At 36.1% G+C, this 20,276-nt stretch overlaps 1 protein-coding gene across 8 annotated transcripts in view; it reads left to right on the top strand.

Annotated features, from left to right (window-relative positions):
* ALMS1 (ALMS1 centrosome and basal body associated protein) overlaps positions 1 to 20,276 on the top strand; it is a 249,616-nt gene that overhangs the window by 20,234 nt on the left and 209,106 nt on the right. For 4 of the 8 annotated variants that reach the window (XR_011425978.1, XR_011425977.1, XM_070235326.1 and 1 more), the window contains exons 2-5: positions 3,083 to 3,190; positions 13,349 to 13,544; positions 16,955 to 17,072; positions 18,444 to 20,218. The exons of 1 other annotated variant lie outside the window; for it this stretch is intronic. Coding sequence is in view for 5 of the 7 variants with exons in the window: in XM_070235326.1 (XP_070091427.1) it covers positions 3,083 to 3,190; positions 13,349 to 13,544; positions 16,955 to 17,072; positions 18,444 to 20,218 (2,197 nt within the window). In the remaining 2 variants the exon portion in view is untranslated. Of the gene's footprint in view, positions 1 to 3,082; positions 3,191 to 11,091; positions 11,177 to 13,348; positions 13,545 to 16,954; positions 17,073 to 18,443; positions 20,219 to 20,276 lie in introns of those variants that run through there. 3 more of the 8 variants (XM_070235327.1, XM_070235328.1, XM_070235329.1) reach the window with 3 other exon arrangements.

Raw genomic sequence — 20,276 nt, 5'->3', positions numbered from 1 at the left:
AGTCCAGCTAAGTGGTTGTCAATTTTGTTGATCTTTTAAAAAGACAACTTCTAGTTTCATTGATTTTTTTCCTGTTCACTATTTTATCAGTGCTCTAATCTTTATTATTTTTTTCCTTCTGCCCGCTTTAAGTTCAGTTTGTTCTTCTGACTCCTTGACATATGTTAGGTTGTTGATTTGAGATCTTGCTTTTTGTCAATGTACACATTTACAGCGACAAACTTCCCTCTTAACACTGCTTTCACTGCATCCCATAAATTTTGGTATTTTGTGTTTTCAGTTTCATTTGTGGTTCTAATTTTCCCTGTGACTTCTCGTTTGACCCATTGGTTTTCTAAGAGTGTAGTGTTTGATTTCCACATATTTGTGGAATTTCCAGTTATTCTTCTACTGATGATTTCTAGTTTCATTCTGTTGTGATTAGAAAAGATACCGTGTATGATTTTAATCTTCTTGAATTTGTTAAGGCTTGTTTTGTGGCCCAACATGTGTTTCATCCTGACGAATGTCCATGTGTCCTTGAGAAAATGTGTATTCTGCTATTGTTAGGTGGCATGTTCTGTACATGTGTGTTAGGTCCAATTGGTCTATAGTGTTGTTCAGTTTCTCTATTTCCTTATTGTTCTTCTGTCTGATTGTTCTATCCCTTATTGAAAGTGGGCTATTGAAGTCTCTTAATATTATTGTGTTGCAGTGTATTTCTCCCTTGAATTCTTTCAAAGTTTGTCTTATTAGGAGCTTTGATATTTGGTGCATAAATACTTAGAATTGTTATATCTTCTTGGTGAATTGACTCTTTTATCATTATATAATGTCCTTTCTTGTCTCTTATAACACTTTTTGATTTAAAGTCTGTTTTGTCTGATGTTAGTGTAGCCACTCCTGTGCTTTTTTGGTTACTATTTGCATGAAATGTCTTTTTCCAACCTTTCACTTCCAGCCTATATGTGTCCTTACATCTAAAGTGTTTTTCTCAGAGACAGCATGTAGTTGAAAGACCACTAGTTTTTTTTCTTTTTTTCTTTTTTGGTGGGGAAGATTGGCTCTGAGCTAAAATCTGTTGCCCATCTTCCTTTTTTTGCTTGAGGAAGATTGTACCTGGGCTAACATGTGTTGCAGTCTTCCTCTGTTTTTTGTATGTGGGATGCCACCACAGCATGGCTTGATGAGTGGTGTGTGGGTCCACGCCCAGATCTGAACCTGCAAACCCTGGGCTGGCAAAGTGGAGCACGTGAACCTACCCATGAAGCCACCCAGTCGGCCCCAGAAGACCACTGACTTTTAGTATTAAAAACTGACCCAGAGAAGGACTCTTTAAAACTGTTAATTTATACCAAAAGGCATTTAATCTCAGATCAGAGAGTTGCTAATGACAACTACTTAGTTTTGGAGCATTCATCTTAAGCATCCTACTTCAAGTTTTTGGGTTTCACCACTGTACAGAAGCAGTTGTGGGAAAGCTGACCAAACATATGGGAATGTATTAGAAATTAATTTCTTTGATGAAGTCTAAACAGTCAAGTAGTAACAAAAATAAGAAGTTCTGGGAAATGGAGTTTTAATAAGAACTTTTCTTTTAACATTTAATTTTAACCTTTGGGTTTTCTTTGAACTGATAAAAGTGAGGGGGAGTGTTCTTTTTCTCACACATTGGGTTAGTTGTCAAAGTGCTAGTTTCTTAATATTGTATCATTAGTTTTCTACAAATATCCTGATGAATTGAATTCTTTTTCTGAAAGCTGTGTGAATCAGCTATTTTCAAAGTCAAGACCCCATGCTCCACACCCAGCATTATTAAGCTGCAGTGAATAGCCATTTTGAATATTCATTTTGGCATTCTTCATTCCTGGAGGGCTCAAAGAAGACTAACTGTGCCAAAATATTGGCTATATTGTTATATATTTAGGGATTTCAGATTGCCAAAATGAATTTGCAAAACGGCTTTCTTTGCTTTTTGTTCTTTATCCCTTAAAAATTGCCATTGAAGCAAGGTGGGTGTGCCCCATCCTGCTCTGCCTTTTGAGAAAAACGTTTTGGAAGAGTTGATACCTTAGAAATCTTTTTATTTATTGAATAGACTTCAAATTAAGCTGGCTTTTCTACAACCAAAAGCACATTGTTGTAAGTGCTATGTAAAAATGTTTTATTAGTGTAGTAAGTGTTTAATTCTGGAAAAATTCCAATGACTTTGAGTTTTCTTCAGAGGCTCTTTCACATTGTGGTTATTAATATTTTGTTAGCTTTCATCTTTTCTTTACTCATAACTGCCTGTTTTACTTTTATAACCTTATCCTTTTTTATGGATATTGTCTTTATCTGAGATATCTTATTTTAAAGTCTTTTGAAAGTGTAGTTTGTAATCTCATTTATAGCTTTATTGTTGTTTTGTTTGGTCTTTTGGTGCACCCTTCTCTAGCTGGTGTTTTCATGATTGTCTCTGCCTTACCCCTTGTGGCTGCTTCTTTAGAAGGAGGTCTTAGATTGGAAGATTTGGGTTCTTATTTTTCCAGGGATATTGGGGAAAATCTCCACAACCAGTCCCTGAACTAGCGGGTGACTTGACCTAGGTCATTTTTGTTGAATTGCTTCTAATCTTTTCCATTTGCATTGCTTCAGCCTTGGTCACAGCTTTTATTGCCTTCTTTCACAGGTGAGAGAGCCCTGCTTCAATCCCTGGTTTTATAAAATGGGGCTGACTTTTGTTCCCATTTTCCATGCTATGTGATGATTTTAATTCCTGTTATTGGGGTTAATTTCTTAGGTGTCTCAAACAGTAAGATTATAAAACAGATAACTTGCTTGTTTCTGCTTGCTTCTTTTACCTCTAGGGGTATAGGAGGTTAAGAAACTGCTGTGGTTTACTGGAAAGTACGCTGAGTCCTAACTGGGTAACCTTAAGTCTCCTTTTCCTTATTTTTAAGTGAGACAATAATTTGGACAGTGGTTATGAAGTCAAAATGTTATTATATATGTGAAGTGCTTTATAAGCTGAAGAATATAATCTAAATGTTAGATTTTCTTTATCATTGTTTAATTGTAGTGATTGTGTTACTACTTTTTTAAACCTGCTTTTGATTTTCAGGTTCTTCCGTTGATCTCTCATGTATGGCAACAGCCATTGTATCAAGATGATAGTGGAACACAGATTTCTGATACTAATGTGGTCTCTTTGGGTTCTGGGGATGATCAGGTATGTCTTGTGTAACTGGCAAACTATCTTTTGATGAGCAGCATGAGAAATTCTGATTTAGCTGTGAAGAATGGAAAGAGGTGAATTACTTAAATATTCCAGTTCTCTGATGAGATATTTGGCAGCTTTCATTATATAGAATAGCATTTCACTTTTTTTTTGTCTCAGGACTCCTTTATATTTTTCAAAAGTATTTTAAAGAGGTTTTGTTTATTTGGGTTATCTATATTGATGTTTAGCTTTCTAGAAATTAAAACATTTAAAAAGTATTTATTTTAAAATAAACCCATTGCATATTAACATAAATAATATATTTTAAAATGAAAAATTACTGTTTTCAAAAACAAAAAAAAATTAGTTGGAAGAGTGCACATTTTTTGCATATCTCTTTAATGTCAGGCTTGATAGAAGACAGTTGGTGTATTAGATAGGGTTCTCCAGAAAAATACAACCAGTAGGAGACATATACATACATACATACATACATACAAATATATAGTCATGCTCTCCATAACAACATTTTGGTCAATGACAGACTACTTATACGATGGTGGTCGCATAAGATCAGTACTGTATAGCCTAGATGTGTAATAGGCTATACCATCTTGGTTTGTGTAACTATACGATGTTTGCACAATGACGAAATCGCCTAATGACATGTTTCTCAGAATGTATCCCGGTCATTAAGCGACACATGACTATATTATATGTTGTAGAGAATTGGCTCATGTGATTATAGAGGCTGAGAATTCCCAAGATCTTCAATTTCGAGACCCAGATCAGCTATTAGTATAGTTCCAGTCCGAATGCGAAGGCCTGAGAACCAGAAGAACTGATGGTAGAAGTTCTAGTCTGAGTCTGAAGGCCCAAGGACCAGGCCAGCTGATGGTGTTAAGTTCCACTATGAGTCTGAGTCCAAAGGCAGGAGAAGACCGTCAGGCAGAGAGCAAATTCTGTCTTGTTCAGCCTTTTGTTCTATTCAGGCCTTTAATGGATTGCATGAGGCCTGCCTGCGTTGGGGAGGGCAATCTGCTTTACTCAGTCTGTGGATTAAATGTTAATCTCATCCAGACACACACTCACAAACACACACAGAATGATGTTTAACCAAATTTCTGGGAAGCCCGTGGCCCAGCCAAGTTGACACATAAAATTAGCCATCAAAACTAGATTCTCATGTCTGCTTCTGTGTTTAGTCCATTGGGATGTATTGTTTTCGTATCCGCTTTCCTGTAGTACCTTTAATTTCCTCTAAATTGCAATGATTATCCATTAGGTGCAAGATATGGAGGAAGGAGATTTGCAAACACCAAGGAAAAGGAGTTAAGAGAAACCCTGATGAAAGCACAGTACTCTGGAGTCATTAAATGGAAGGGGGATTGTTATGGGTTTAATTGTGTCCCCCAAATGATGTGTTGAAGTCCTAGTTCCCAATACGTCACAATGTGATCTTATTTGGAAATAGAGTGAATGCAGATATAATTATTCAGGTTAAGATGAGATCATACTGGAGTAGAGTTGACCCTTAACCCAATGTGACTAGTATTTTTGTGAGAGGAGAACAGCATGTGAAGAGAGAAACACACAGGAAGAAGGCAGCCATGTGAAGTCAGAGGCAGAGATTGGAGGTGTGCTCCCACAAGCCAAGGAATGCCTGGGGCTACCAGGAGGTAGAAGAGGTTAGGAAGGATCCTCCCCTGGAGGCTTTGGATGGAGCGTGGCCCTGCCAGCACCTTGATTTCAAACTTCTAGGCTCCAGAATTGTGAGAAAATAAATTTCTGTTGTTTTAAGCCCCGGTTTGTGTAACTTTGTTATGGCAACCCTAAGAAGCAAATACAAGGATATATCCCTAAATAACTTAATATTCCCTGAGGGCTTATTTATGATAGAGCACAGTCCAAAAATGGGTGTCTTCTCTTTGTCCCTGTCTTATGAAGTATAAACCATGGATGGATCCTGTAGCTCTTTATTTCTGCCTTTATGCTTGGGTTCCTCAGAATAGCTGGAACATGTCACTTTCTAATTCTCTCCCCTCTTTTCTCCTTCTGGTTATTGTGTTCATTGATCCTTGTTGCTGTCATCTGAGTTACCTCTCTTTATTCATTGAAAACTGTAGTTCTTGCTACATAGTCCTCTTTTAGTTTCTTTCACTTCAGTTTCACTTACCCATCCAGTGCCTGAAACTCTTGCATCTTTAACCTGCAGACATCTTTTCCTCCACTCCTCCTCCCAACCTTTGCCTGCCCCTACTTGGTTACTGGGTTACTCATCCCATGGTCATAGTGTAGACCTTGTCATCTCCAGCAGCTCGGGTACAAATGTCTCATCCTTTCTTTCCCTCCAGCTACTGCCCCATTTAATATTGTACACCTGTTAAGTAAAATTTTTAAGAGTTGTGTACATTTTCTGTCTCCGTTTCCTGCTGTCCTACCTTCATTTTTTTAAAGTCAGATTTATTGAGATATAATTTAAATACAGCAAAATTCACTCTTTTAGGTATACAGGTTGATGAGCTTTGACAAATATATGCAGTCATATATTTGAGATGAACTACCACATTTGAGATGAACAAAATTGCCATCATCCCAAAAAAGTTCCCTTCTGCCTCTTTGTAGTCAGTCATCTCCCTCATCCTTAATTCCTGGCAACCACTGATCTGATTTCTGTTCCTGTAGACTTTTGAGATTCATTCATGTTGTTGCATGAATCAGTAATTTGTTTTTTCTAAATTTTTTATTGCTGAATTGTATTCCACTCATATGTAGGTTTTTAGGTGGACAAATGGTTTTATTTCTCTTGGGTAAATACCTAGGAATGGGATTGTTGGCTCATACATTAACTGTATGTTTAATGTTATAAGAAAGCACCAAACTGTTTTAAAATGGCTGTCCCATTTTGCATTACCCACAATGTATGAGAGTTCTAGTTGCTTTGCATTCCTGCCAGCTCTTTTTTTTAAAAAAAAGATTTTATTTTTCCTTTTTCTCCCCAAAGTGCCCCGAATACACAGTTGTATATTTTTAGTTGTGGGTCCTTCTGGTTGTGGCATGTGGGATGCTGCCTCAGCATGGCTTGGTGAGCAGTGCCGTGTCCGTGCCCATGATCTGAACTGTCGACTGCGCAAGTGGAGTGTGCGAACTTAACCACTTGGCCGTGGGGCCGACCCCCCTGCCAGCTCTTGATATTGTCAGTTTTTTTGGTTTTTGTTTTGGACATTTTAGCCTATAGGTCTATTATGGTGTCTCATTGTGGTTTTAATGTGCGTTTTCCTAAAGACTAATGATATTGTACATCTTTTTGTACAATATGTCATCCATATTTGTTCTTTTTTTTTTTTGGAGGAGGATTAGCCCTGAGCTAACTGCTGCCAACCCTCCTCTTTTTGCTGAGGAAGGCTGGCCCTGAGCTAACATCCGTGCCCATCTTCCTCTACTTTATATGTGGGACGCCTACCACAGCATGACTTGCCACGTGGTGCCATGTCTGCACCTGCGATCCGAACCGGCGAACCCTGGGCCACCAAAGTGGAAAGTGCAAACTTAACCACTGTGCCACCGGGCCAGCCCCCGTGTTTATTCTTTAGTGAAGGATCTGTTTAAATCTCTTCCCCATTTTTAAAGACTGATTTGTCCCATTTATTGAATTTTGAGAGTTCTTTATTGTAGATGCAAGTGCTTATCAAATCTGTTTTGCAAATATTTTCTCCCAGTCTATACTTTTTCTTTGAATTCTCTTATCTGTCTTTTGAAGAACAGAAGTTTTAATTTGGTGAAGTTGGTTGTACTTCTTGTGTCCCATCTGAGAAATGTTGGCCTAATCCTAGGTCACAAAGTTTCTCTCATATTTTTTTCTTGAACAGGATTTCTTGACCTTGACACTTTTAACATTTTGTGCTAGAAAACTCTTTATTGTATGGGGCTGTCCCGTGTATTATAAGATGTTTAGCAGCATCCTTAGCCTTTGCCCACTAGATATCAGTAATATTCCCCCATGCTGTAACCATCAAAAATGTCTGTAAACATTGCCAAATGTCCCATGATTAAGGGAAGAGGAGGTGTCAAAATCTTTCCTAGTGAGAACCACCTTTTCTGAAGTTTTATAGTTTTAGGTTTCACTTTTATATATGAACCATTTTGAGTTGGTTTGGCATATGGTGTGACGTAAGGGTCCAGCTCCGTTTTCTTAGATATAAATAAATATCTAATTGTTATTCTAACACCATTTGCTGAAAATACTGTCTTTTTCTCCAGTGAATTTCTTGGCTTCTTTATCAAAAATAGACTGACCGTATATGTGGGGATCTATTTCTGGACTCCTCATTTCATTGGTTTATATATCTATCCACATGCCAATACTACGCTCTTAATTACTGTACTGCCTTGAAATCAGGTAGAGTGAGTTCTCCCACTTGGTTTCTCTTTTTAAAAATGGTTTTATTTGTGTTAGGTTATTTGAATTTCTATATAAATTTTAGAATCAGCTTGCCAATTTCTATTTAAAAAGCTTTCTGTCATTTTGGTTAAGATTGTCTTGAGTCTATAAATCAATTTGGAGAGAACTGACATCTTAACAACATTGAGTTCTCTAACCCACAAGCACAGCAGTTCTTTCACTTTTATTTGGATCTTTTTTTTTTTTTTGCTGAGAAAGATTCACCCTGAGCTAACATGCGTTGCCAATTCTCTGTTTTTGCTTGAAGATCAGCCCTGAGCTAACATCTGTGCCAATCCTCCTCTATTTTTTTGTATGTGAGATACCTCCAAAGTGCAGTTGGTGAGTGGAGTAGGTCCACACCCAGGATCTGAACTGGTGAACCTGGGCCACCACGGAACTTTAACAGGTTGGCCAGGGGACCTGGACCAGGTCTTTAATTTCTTTATCAATGTTTTGTTGTCTTCAGCATACCAAACTTAACACGTTTTTGTTAGACTTACTGGTGTCTTTAAAAATTTCAATTTCCTATTGTTCATTAATGAAGATCAAGGCTGCCTCAGGGAGAGATGCCCAAGGCATCCTGCCCTACGTACTGATCTATATCATCTTCCGGGAAGCACAGGATGTCCTGACCTAATGTGACTTGATTCCTATCCAAAGATATAGGATCACGCAATAACCAGACCCCACCTGCACTGATACCATTTTAACGATTTTTTTCATGATTTTTCCTTTGTTTTGTAAAGAGAACTTACATACCTATGCCTTATAAATTTAGCCCTGCCCTCAACCCATGGCAGCTCTTCGCTGCCCGGGGGTCCTGTCCCCATGCTGCTCCATGCTATTCTCTGAATAAAGGAGCACTACTACCATACCTTGAGAGTCCAAGAAATCTTTCTTTTGATTCCTTGGCTCACCAAGCCCACATCATTCATCACAAGTATATAGAAATATGATTGACTTTTTTTGTTGACCTTGTGTCCTATGACCTTGCTAATCTCATTTACTAGTTCTGGTACTAGCTCTTGTGTAGATTCTTTAGGACTTCCTATGTAGACAATCATATCAACTGTATATGTTTTTTTAATATATATATCTTATATCACTGGCTAGGATCTACTTATGCTTCTCCTTGATCTACTTTGTGTTCTGACCTCAACTCTGTGAAAGCAAGTGTCACCAATAACATTTATATAGCTGAATACAGTGAACACTTTTCTGTCCTCATCTTAGGTGTGTAGGGGAGGAAGACATTTCCTCTATCCTCTCTGGGTTCGTCTGGCCGGAGAACGAAGTAAATTCACATGAGACAGAATAGCAGGAGAAAATTAAACAAAGCTTTATAACATGTATCCATGGGAGAGGTCAGGCAAGCTGAGCAACTCGCCAAAATGGCTGAAGCCCCCACCTTAAATATCATATCCAGCTAAAGACAAAGGAGGATGTTGGGGGTGGGGGTAGTCAGTTACAGGAGGTTACTAGAAACAGGAATAAGATTATTATGCAGATTTAAGACCTTGCCTTTGGTATTGATTAAGAGTTTCTAGAGATAAGGTCATCCCCCTCTTCCTGATACAGAGAGGGAGGCACCTTTACAGATGGAGATTTCCTTTACAATGTAAATGTTTCCTAACAAAGGGTAAGCAAGTTCCACTCCTCAGAGCCTCCTTCCCTGTCCCAGCTTATCTAAAGCAACAAGCTCCAAATAATCCTCATGCCAAAGAGACGTATCTTGGCATGGCCAAGACCAGTCCCCCGCAGGTGCAATAAATAGCGTTTGACACTGCTAACCATTGCATAACTTCTTAAAATTATTTTCTTTCTTGGCTTCTCCTGGTTTTCTTTCTATTCCTCTGGCTATTCTCTCTCAGTTTCCTTTGCTGCTTTTTCTTCCCCTGTTAAACCTTGAAATCAAAGGTTATAAGCTGTGGACCTGAATATGGCCAAAATGTGGTTTGCAGGAAAAAAAAAATTTGGAAGAAGGTTTTAAAAATTTTGAAACAGAACACTTTAAAGTGTGCATGTAGTGCATAGCTGGCCACAGGTCTCAGTAATCTCTAATTCCAGGCAGATTTACTCATTTCTGTTACCTTCCTAACCCTATATACATTTGAATTTTTGAGTTCTGCTTGAAATGTTGGAATGTTTTGGTTCTCATCTAGATTCAGGGCTTTACTGTATACTTAAAAATCCCAAATTTATATCTCCAACTTTTACTTCTCAAAATTTGTTTGTATTTATTCAGCTGTTTATTTGTCATCCCTACTCACATCTGTCAAAATATTTAGAGATTTGAGGGCCTTTTTGTATTGGTTGAAAAGGTGTAACACAAGGAATCATGTGTGATAGAAACACAGCAACAAAATATGCAGAAAGAAAAGGAATGTTGAACAGAGATTTTTAAAAATTATATTTTATAATGGGAAATTATAAGAGTATGTTTGCATGGGGAGAGGAATGATCCAGTAGAAAGGGAAAATGGATGAAGAGAAGTGGGAGAATCACATAGAGGAAGGACATCATTAAAAAAATGGAATGAGATGGGAAGGGCTTTGATAAGTAGACAGTTTTTTAAGTCACAAGATGGAACTCTGGGTAGATACTGGGATTATAGTCCTGGTGGTAGGAAGATAAGGAAGTTCCTCTCCTGCTATTCGCTTATTGAAGTAGGAGATGAGGTCATCAGTTGAAAATGAGGAAGGAGAGTTCAGTAGTCATTTTAGTAGTCAACTTGCCAGGAAATTATAGTAGGATTTCCAGGCAATGCTGAGTGCCCTTGAGATTTAATCTCATCATTTTAAAGGAAAACCAATCTGGGTGTGTGTTTTCTTTAGCAGTGTGCTGCTGCTTGGACTCAGACAAGGAGAAGTTTCAACCAGAACTGAGCTTTTGCTAGGCAAATAGGATTATGGGAGAAAAAGGCAAGAAAGTTAAAAATGTTTGCAAGGCAGTGATTATAAGGATGACTATGAACTCAGAATGGTAAAGAAGGATATACAGATAAGAAAAGAATTGTGAAAAGTGTAAATGTGATAGGATAGTTGTCTTCATAAGGTTAAAGAATTATTGCAATTGACGAGCTAGAGTAGAGTAAATGATCTGTGGAGGTCAGAGAATGGGCAGGAGAGCAAAAGGATACATCTCGTCTCTCATCAGTAGTGAGGAATAAACCATGGGACCAGGCTCAAACCGTGGTCAAGGGGGCTGAGAGATGAGTCAGGGCCTCAAGATCTGGCTGTAGTGAGAGTTACAAAATGAGTGGAATTCCCCTGGTTTAAAACCCTTCATTGGCCCATGGTCCCCTATAGAGTGGAGTCCTCTCAAAAGAAAAAAATTAAAATTAATCATTCTCATATTCCCTTTATTTTCAAGTATTAAAAACATAAAAAGCGTGTTTTTTTCTTTTTTCTTTTTGTGAGGAAGGTTGGCCCTGAGGTAACATCTATTGCCCATCTTCCTCTGTTTTATGTGGGATACCGTCACAGCGTGGCTTGATAAGCGGTGTGTAGTCCGCACCCAGGATCTGAACCTATGAATCCCGGGCCACTGAGGTGAAGTATGCGAATCTAACCACTATACCACCAGGCCAGACCCAAAAATCATGTTCTCCATAGCAATTTGATTCTATAGATTTGAGTAATTTATCCAGCATAGAAGGGACTGAGATATTTTGCAGTGTCAAAGGTCTACTGTTCTGTAATCCCATAAGCCATAGATGAATAGTATTAACATTTTAGAATACTTCTCTCCAATTTTTCTCTCTGTGTATATTTATGTAACTGATAATTAGGTAGTAGATAACTGCATATCTTTTTTTTTAACTTACTGAAAGAGCATTTGGTTAATGAATTTTAAATACTGGAAATAGCTCTTCAGAACAAAAGTCTGGTTTGAAAATGTTTGTGAAAATCTTTCTAAGTTGTAATACATCTTGTTTTTATGGATTTTGGGTCATTTGGGAATGAAATAAAAATCTGTATTGTCTTAAAAAACATTTGCATTGGTCAAGGAAGAGGAGTCCGGTAATAGACTATTTACAAATAATGAAAATCAGTATGTTATATATCTAAGCATGTAGGTTGCCATCAATATAATGCCATCTTCTCATTTTTTATTTAAATAAATAAATGTAAAACAAAATTGATTCCTTATTTAACCAAAGATTTTAGATAAAAAATGAAAAACTACAAGTAGAGGAAACATGGTAAAGAGAAAAACAGACATAATTAAGTTAGAAAATATAATAAAATTATTAAATTCAAAGTAGAAAAAATGGATACATTACTGGCAAATCGAGTCAAGAAAAAAAACCCTTAATGAAATAAACTTAATACAAACCTATCAAAGCTTATAGGGGTGGACTAGTACTACTAAGAAGGAAATTGAGAAAATTATAAAGTACCAGCTATCAAAGAGATTTCTAGACCTAATGGATTCACTGGTGAAATCTTTTATATTTTTAAGGAAAACTGAATTTCCTTGTATAAAAGAAATATAGATCAACTTGGAACAAGATTAGGAAGCAAAGCAAGGCTTTGTAAAATACTGATTATTCTTATTATGACTATATATGAGTGAAAATATTAAAGACTGTGTTAGCAAATATGATTAAAAGTCTGATCTACTGCTACCAAGTAAGAAATATGATGTTGCAATATAAAAAAATTTATTGCTATACTTTATCAGATTTAATTGTGAAAAAAAGATGCTATAATGTAGTTTGATCAGATTTAGTGCTCATTCCTAATCAAATAAAAATGAAAATAAAAATACTTTCATAGCATGATAGGAGGAATATTCTTAATTAATAACCAATGCTAAGTTTAAAAGGGAAATGCCTATAAAACTAGTTACCATTAGTATTTAATTCTACATTGCTTCTTAGTGTAGTCTGTGGATTGGTGCCAGTCCGTGAATTGCTTATAGTGGTCTGTCAAGAGAGAAGTACAAGAATTGAGAAGAAGTGTTTAGCAACTTTTATAGCAATTTGACAGTAATTTTGCTTTTTCTTTAGAACTAGAAATCAGACATTTGAGCTTGTGTTTTGTATTTTGGGCTTATATATATCTTAAATTTCATTTTTCTCATTATTTTTACCAGCTTATTTTTATTTATTACTTATTAATTTTTATTAGTATTTTAATAAAATATCAGTCTGTGATGAATTGGAAGTAGGAAAACTCATCTTTCCCAGAGATGTTTTGAAAAGCATTGCTCTGAGTCATGCCACTAAAGTTAAGAGTGAACATTTGGAAGAGACGAATGTATCACTATTCCATGGATGATATGATAATGTTATATAAAAGAGAAGAACCAAGAGTCCACTATAAACTAGTATAGTTTTAAGGATTTAGTAAAGTGGTCCCATGTAGACAATATTGTAGTGTTAGGTTTGGAAAATTTTTTTTGTTTTATTATAATCAAAATGTAAGATTTCATCATGTAGAACCAAATTTATTGTTTTAATGATGAGAACTAGCTGTTAAGGAATAGCAGAAATGCCAGTGATTCAACACATTAAAAGATGGGTAGTAATAAGAAGAGACCTAAAATGTAGTTAATATTGTGAAAAACAGAGAGCTTTCCTTTTTCCAGACTTTGATGAGAATGTCATCAAATAGGAAGCTATATGCTATGTGAGTGGACATTTTAATCTAAATGTTAATATGTATGATAACTCAGTTAATGATTTAGCATGTTTTCTTTCAAAATTATTGTTTTAGAGAACAGAATCTTGGCATTGTCTTCCTCAAGAAATGGCCTCTTCCCACACCTTGGATACAACCCAGACAAGGTTTAATGTGGAAGAGGAAGGGACTGAAGTGACAGACTTCCCCTCTCTGGAGGAAGTTATATTGACTCAATCAGGAAATCAAGTTAAGGAACCTAACAGAGATTTCTTATGTTCTCCATTGCTAGGTAATGCCTCTTTATTTTTAACTAGTAGTAATACCTAACGTTTGTAAAATGCTTTTAGGGGACTGCAAGTCTTTCATCTGAATCCTTTCTTGAGTTGAGGAGCTCTGTAGAGCCATATTCAAAGTTAGTAGCTATTGACTAGTTTTCCACGCTGGCCAGCTGGTCTAGTCACATTAAATGTACAGTTGCCTCTGGTTTTCTCATGCCCTATTACTCACTGAAGGCAGAAAGGCGATGGCTTCCTCTAGTGGGTGTCCTGAATTTGTGGAGTTTTTCTTGGGGTAAACCATATATTATCCTTCAACTACTTATCTCAGCAATGGAAACTCCATGATCCTTAAAAAACAAACAAAAAACAAATGTTCATGCTTACCACACAAGAGTCTGAGAATTAGCTAAGTCGTATGTTATTATCCTCAATTTTCAGACCTAAAAATTGAGATAAAGAAGTTAATTGACTTATTGGGGTAGATCTTACTTCTTTCCTCTGTTTAATATGGAACTGATTCATTCGCTATTTACAAAAGGTGAACTTTAAGTACCTTTCAAATCATCAAGGTGGAAGATAGAATTGCACTATTACTGCTACTTTGGATCATTGTACATATAGAAAAATGCTTAACCGATATGATAATTTCAGTTTTTTTATGCCTAAATCGTAATTCAGACAAATGTTATTTTGTTCTTCCTTTTGTTTTCTTCAGATTTTTTTTTTCCAAAAATTGAAAAAAATGCAACAACCACATTTTTTAGAATTAGCCTTTGTCAGGGGAATGGGATTCAGCCATGAAGTTGTTTTGTCACAGTTTTGTAGAGAAGCATGAATAGGAGTTAATTCAACAAGTTCTTTTCGAACATAAGCTAAAGCTATCCAAATCAAAATATTGGTGCCAGTGTATTCTATGATGTGGATCGTCAAAGTCAATTTTGGTTTATAACTTTAGAATTTGTTTGTGGGGGGAAATGACTGTAATAGATGAAAGAGAAGACTTTGCTGTGGTATTTGAAGGGCTGTCATGCTCAAGAGGAAGCAACTTATTTTTCATTCCTTCATTTATTTAACAAATATCTAAGTGCCTATTATGTGTGTGATGCTAGGGATATATATATATATCTCTCTCTCTCTCTCTCGAAGAAAGCTACCTCTTCTTTTGGGAAGACAATCTAGTAAACAGAAAATAATAGTACCCTGGCGTGAGTATTATAATGGTCTAGAGCAGGGGTCTGCAACTATAGACCATAGGCCAAGGCCTGGTTTTGTACTGTCCATGAGCTAAGACTCATTTTCAAATTTTTAAAGGATTGTAAATACAAACAAAATGAAGAAGTATATATGACAGAGACCATAGGTGACGGACAAAGCCAAATATTTACTAGTTGGTCCATAAAAAATGTTTGAGGTTAAAATAAAAATGTATAACTATAGGGAGGCTGTTTTCAACTTGATATAAGAAAGAACTTTCTAAAAGAGCCATTTAATAGTGGAAAGGCTCTATAACGACAAAAAGAGAAGAGAGCTTTATGTCACTGCAAAATGTCAAGCAAAATTCTCTAATAGAAGAATTTCAGCATTTGGTAGGAGATTGTTCTATGTGGCTTCTAAAATGTTTTCTAATGTAAAGTTTTGTAACTCCAGCTTCCCATTTACTGTAGATAAAGTAGAACATTTTTAATTATTACAGCAGATCCCTGGATCTGATGGCCAGAGGACATTTCATTATTGCTGTTTTGTTATGTGTGAATACACTCATTGTTGGGTGCGTTGGTCTCATCAGTGGCAAATGTGATGATGATTACTGGTGCCAGAACTGTTAGATATCTCAAAAAAGAGCGATCCAAGCCATCAACAGTTGTACGAATGTGAGGAAATGTGGATTTTTTGTTAAAAAACCATCTTGAATCTTAGAGGGGTGAAGGACTTCTGTTAGGAAGGTTTAAGACTGAGTCTCTCAGCCAAGGCCAAAGAAGAACCTTACCAATTAGTCCTTGGTGTAAACGTTATTGTTATCTTTCAGTTTCTCATTTTTAATTAATTCATTCAGTAAATAAATGATTCCATTTTGAGTATCTACTATGTGTAGCAGATTCTTTGCTAGGCACTGATGGTACAGCTATGAATAAAGCAGACATAGAGTTGACAGTCTAGGTGGGAAGCAGATAGACCAAAGATTAAAAGAAGAGTGTGACAGTTAGGATAGGGAAGATGTGCAGTATTACAGGCATTCTGAAATCAAGGAAGTATACTGTAGCAACCGTGTTACATTCATATTGAAAGAACAATTTAGTTTTAGCAAAACGTTACCCATCCAGTTAAATTAATATTAAATAGAATTGGGTAGGAGAATTGGCTGTTGATTTTATAGTTTTGTTTCTATTAATAGTTAATTTTTTGTTTTGTAGTTATATAAAAGCTATAAGGAATAAGGAGTTTATACCTAGTCTGTACATATTTAAGGACATTATAATAAGAATTGTTTAAGTTTGCATTTAGGAATCCACAGGAATTTTTTTCCTTTACATCAGCAGTTCTCAGATGTTTTAGTTGCAGGATTCCTTTACACACTTTAAAATTACTGAGGACTCCAAAGAGCTTTTGTTTATGTCGGTTATTGGTATTTTTGCATCTTAGAAATTAAAACTGAGAAATTTAATACATATTTATGAACTCATTAAACAATAACTCCATTGCATGTTAACATAAATTACATATATTTTTTAGAAAAATAACTGTTTTCCAACACAAAAATATTTAGAAGAATAGCATTGTTTTACTTAAAAAAAAAAATCCCTGTAATGTCTGACTTAATAGAAGACAGATTCTGATATCTGCTTCTGCATTCAATATGTTGCTGTATCATACGTGATATCGCTTCTGGAAAATTCCGCCATACCCTTGTGCGAGAATGAGAGTGAATAAGGAAAATGATATCTTAATATTATTTTTAATATAATTTTGAACCTAGGCACCTTATGGGAGTGTCTTAGAGATGCCCAGGAGTTGGTGGACCACACTTTGATATAAGCTAGAAAAAAACACTCACACTAGTCAAGAACACTTGTTAGAGTGTTTGCGGTTCAGATGTCACTCTAGCAGTTAGCTCTTTGCATGTGGACAGATTACTTAATATTACTTAAGATTTGTAATCACGTTTCCTTGCCTATAAGATGGGCATAAAAATACCTATCTTTCAAGGTTGTCATGAGAATTAGGTGAAATATTGTATCTTAAGTACCTGGACCGTGTCAGGCTAGAAGTAAATGATAGTTGCTGCTGCTCCTATTATATTATCATTCTAATGCTTGTAGAAGCTTCTAGATGGCAGCATATTTGGATCTTCAAAGTATTATGTGAGTAAGCTAAGCAATTAATTTTCAGCATTCCCAATATTTTTATGTTTGAAACTTTGCAGTAATACAAGACAGCTTTGCTTCTCCCTATTTGCCTTTGCTGACATGTTTGGCACAAGATCAGGAGTTTGGGCCTGATTCCTTATTTCACCAAAGTGAACTAGATTTTGCACCTCTGAGGTAGGATGATTTATTTTTTTATTTGCATGTAACCTTTCTACTCTTTCTTTTCTTGTTCTGAGTTGTTATTAATATCTTCAGGCTAAGGTGAGACTCTGGGGTGGGGATTAGATACTCTCAGTACCTATCTGAAGGTAACAGGGCCATAAGTGGAGACATGATGCATATTAATTTGATATGGTAACATATGTGTAAAAATGAGCCAGGTGATTGTAGCTTATTTAAAAATAATTTATAATATAATCAAGCACTTCAGGTATATTTTAATTTAGAAGGCATACTGGATTTTCCTCCTATTCCCATCAGCCCACCCCCATTATGTAAAAAGCATTCATTTTATGGTCACTGACTTGTATGGCACTCCCATTTTGGTCAGCTGATATTTTTTTTTTCCTCCCCAAATGCCCCCAGTACATAATTGTATATTTTAGTTGTGGGTCCTTCTAGCTGTGGCGTGTGGGATGCTGCCTCAACATGGCCTGACGAGCGATGCCATGTCCGTGCCCAGGATCCAAACCGGAGAAACCCTGAGCCGCCAAAGCAGAGCGTGCAAACTTAACCACCTAGCCATGGAGCCGGCCCCTGGTCAGCTGATATTGAATGAGCCTAGTTATCTCTCCTTATCTTATAGGAGGTGTGAATATGAAGTAACAAGATTTTTCTAACAGACATATCCAAATTAACAGTTATTCCAAATTAATGCCCTTAAAGTAGTCATAATGGGAGACAAGTCTGGAATTCTCCAAAATGTATTAGGAATTATCCAAGAATATAAGTGTTCTTTTAGTACTAAAAAAAGACACCTTAAATTAAAAGCTATAGATGTTTACACAGTGAACACCTCTGCCCTTCTGTTATGTGTTACTTTAAAATTACTTTTATCAAAAGTATTCTGTACACATAGTCAACCAATGGGTTAGGTTATTGTTCTATTTTGGGAGTAGATCACTTCTTAAGTGGCTTTCAAGAGCATCATAATTGACTAGTAAAAGAATTAATGAAGGTTAAATGAATATTAAATTATGATAGGTGATAAACATTTTAAATAAAGTTTGAATTTTTCATTTAAAGAATCATTTTTTGACAATATGAAAATATTCATGTTTTTTGGCAATACTGTTTTAGGAGAAGTCTAGGAAAATATCAGGGTCATAGGATAGTAATTCACCTTCTATTTACAAAAAATTTGCTTTGTTCAGTCATTAGTCACCTTAAAGGAATTTGAAAGTAGAACTTTGTTTTTCAACACACTTTTCAAATAACCTCAATTTCAGTAACATATCAGTTTTGTATTTTTTCATGTTAGTATTTAAAGACATAAATGTTTTTAATATGTTATTTATTTGTTTATTTTTAACTGTATATTTTCAGGGGAATTCCTGGTAAGTCTGAAGATACTGAATGGTTTTTTCGACCGTCGGAAGTTAGTGAAGCTTTATTCCAGGCAACCTCAGAAGTAGCTTCAGACTTAGTTAGCAGTTTCTTTAGTATATCTCAGCACCCACTTTTAGGTAGTACAGCTGTTGAATCTCAGCACACTTTTTTACCTCCTGAACAAGGGACTAAAGAAGAGACTATTTCATCTGATACAGTTGATGAACTGAAAACTCCCAAAGACTCTGATAGTTATGATGCTCTTTGTTCATATATGCCATGGAAGACACAACAAGTTGTACAGGAGCCAGAAACCAATTTAGCTGATAAAGGTCAAGTTTCTTTTTCAACTTCGTCTGATACAACTGATGAATACATAACTCCTAAAGGAAGTGACAGTTTTGAAGCTTCTTGTTCATATATTCAGCATTGGAAACAGGAAGTTTTACAGCAGTCAGAAAAATATTTAACCAGTAAGGACCATGATTCTTATTCAGATTCATCTGACACAATTGATAAAAATAAAATCCCTAAGGGAAGTGGCAGTTTTGGTGCCCCTTTTTCAGGTATGCTATGGAGCAAACAGGGAGCATCACACCATCCAGAAACATGTCTAATCAGTAAGGACTGTGTTTTTTTCCCATGTGAAGTTGCTCCTCATTTTAATAATAAAATATCATATTCTTTCTTGCGTTGTTCGTTGGAAAGAAGAGGAAAAGGGATCCCTTTGATGTCTGATAGTCATTATTTTGAGAGTGTTTATTTAAGGGCTTCAGCTGAGAATGAGGTGAAACAAAAGATGGATTCTTTAGAGGGTTGTGAAAGAAATGAAGGTCTGGGGAAAGAATTATCTCAATGTTTTGAACTAAAGGAAAATAGAAATACTTTAGTATTTTCAGAGGTGCGCCCCAGATCTTCAGAAATACAGTGTGTTGAGAATGTTATAGTTCTGGATAATTCTGTAACAATTTCAGAAGCACATATACTCTCCAGGGGACATGATACCTCTCAGATGGAGGCTTCTGGTGGTCCTCTTCAGACTACTAAATCCAACTTGGATGAGACTTCACAGCAACTGTACTTTCAAGAGGAAAGAAACCGAAAGGCAGCTTCTGCTTTTGGTGGAAAAAATCTTGATGCTACTAAAAATATAGCCTTTGAGGCAGTTATTGCCTCTATTGAACCTTCCAAGAAAGAGAGTACAGTAAGTGAAATCCGAACTGCCATCAATAAATCTTTAACAAATGACAGAGAAGAAAGTGAACCAAAAAATGCAGGTCTTTCCCTATTAAGTTATAATGATGAAAATTCTTTCTTTGATAAACTTAGTCCTCCATGCTGTCAATCTCCTCCTGGGGTATTTGAACCAGCAGCTTCAAAACCATTGTTCTATAAAAAAGATGATGATGGTAGCTCCCTGTACCGGCATCCTAATTTAAAATCACTCCCCAATGTTTATCAGGAAATGTTCATTAAGCCACTTTCTCTTATTCCAGAGCTTAAGTCATCTGCTTCTTTAAGTGAAAAATCTCACAGCCAGGCTGTTGGTCTTTGCAAAACACAGTCAGCTTTATTTCAGTGTGATATAGACAATGAACCATTTCTTCCCAATGGAAAGATAAAGTCTGTTTCTGCTCTTGACCTTCTAGAGAAGGTAGGCTCTTCAAACATTATTTATCCAACGAAAGTATCAACTTCAGATTCTTGGGTTTTACAAGATTTAAAGCAGCAAACCTTTGAAGAAGTTGCAGATTCCTCAAACTATATTTTGGGTAAGATTGTAAACTTTAGTAATGTCATTGTAGGTCCATCTGCAACTGTAGGAAGCAG

Source organism: Equus caballus, chromosome 15 (assembly GCF_041296265.1).
Source record: "Equus caballus isolate H_3958 breed thoroughbred chromosome 15, TB-T2T, whole genome shotgun sequence".
NCBI lineage: Eukaryota > Metazoa > Chordata > Mammalia > Perissodactyla > Equidae > Equus > Equus caballus.
Note: the sequence above shows the minus strand (reverse complement) of the source record. Positions and strands in the feature narration are given on the sequence as shown.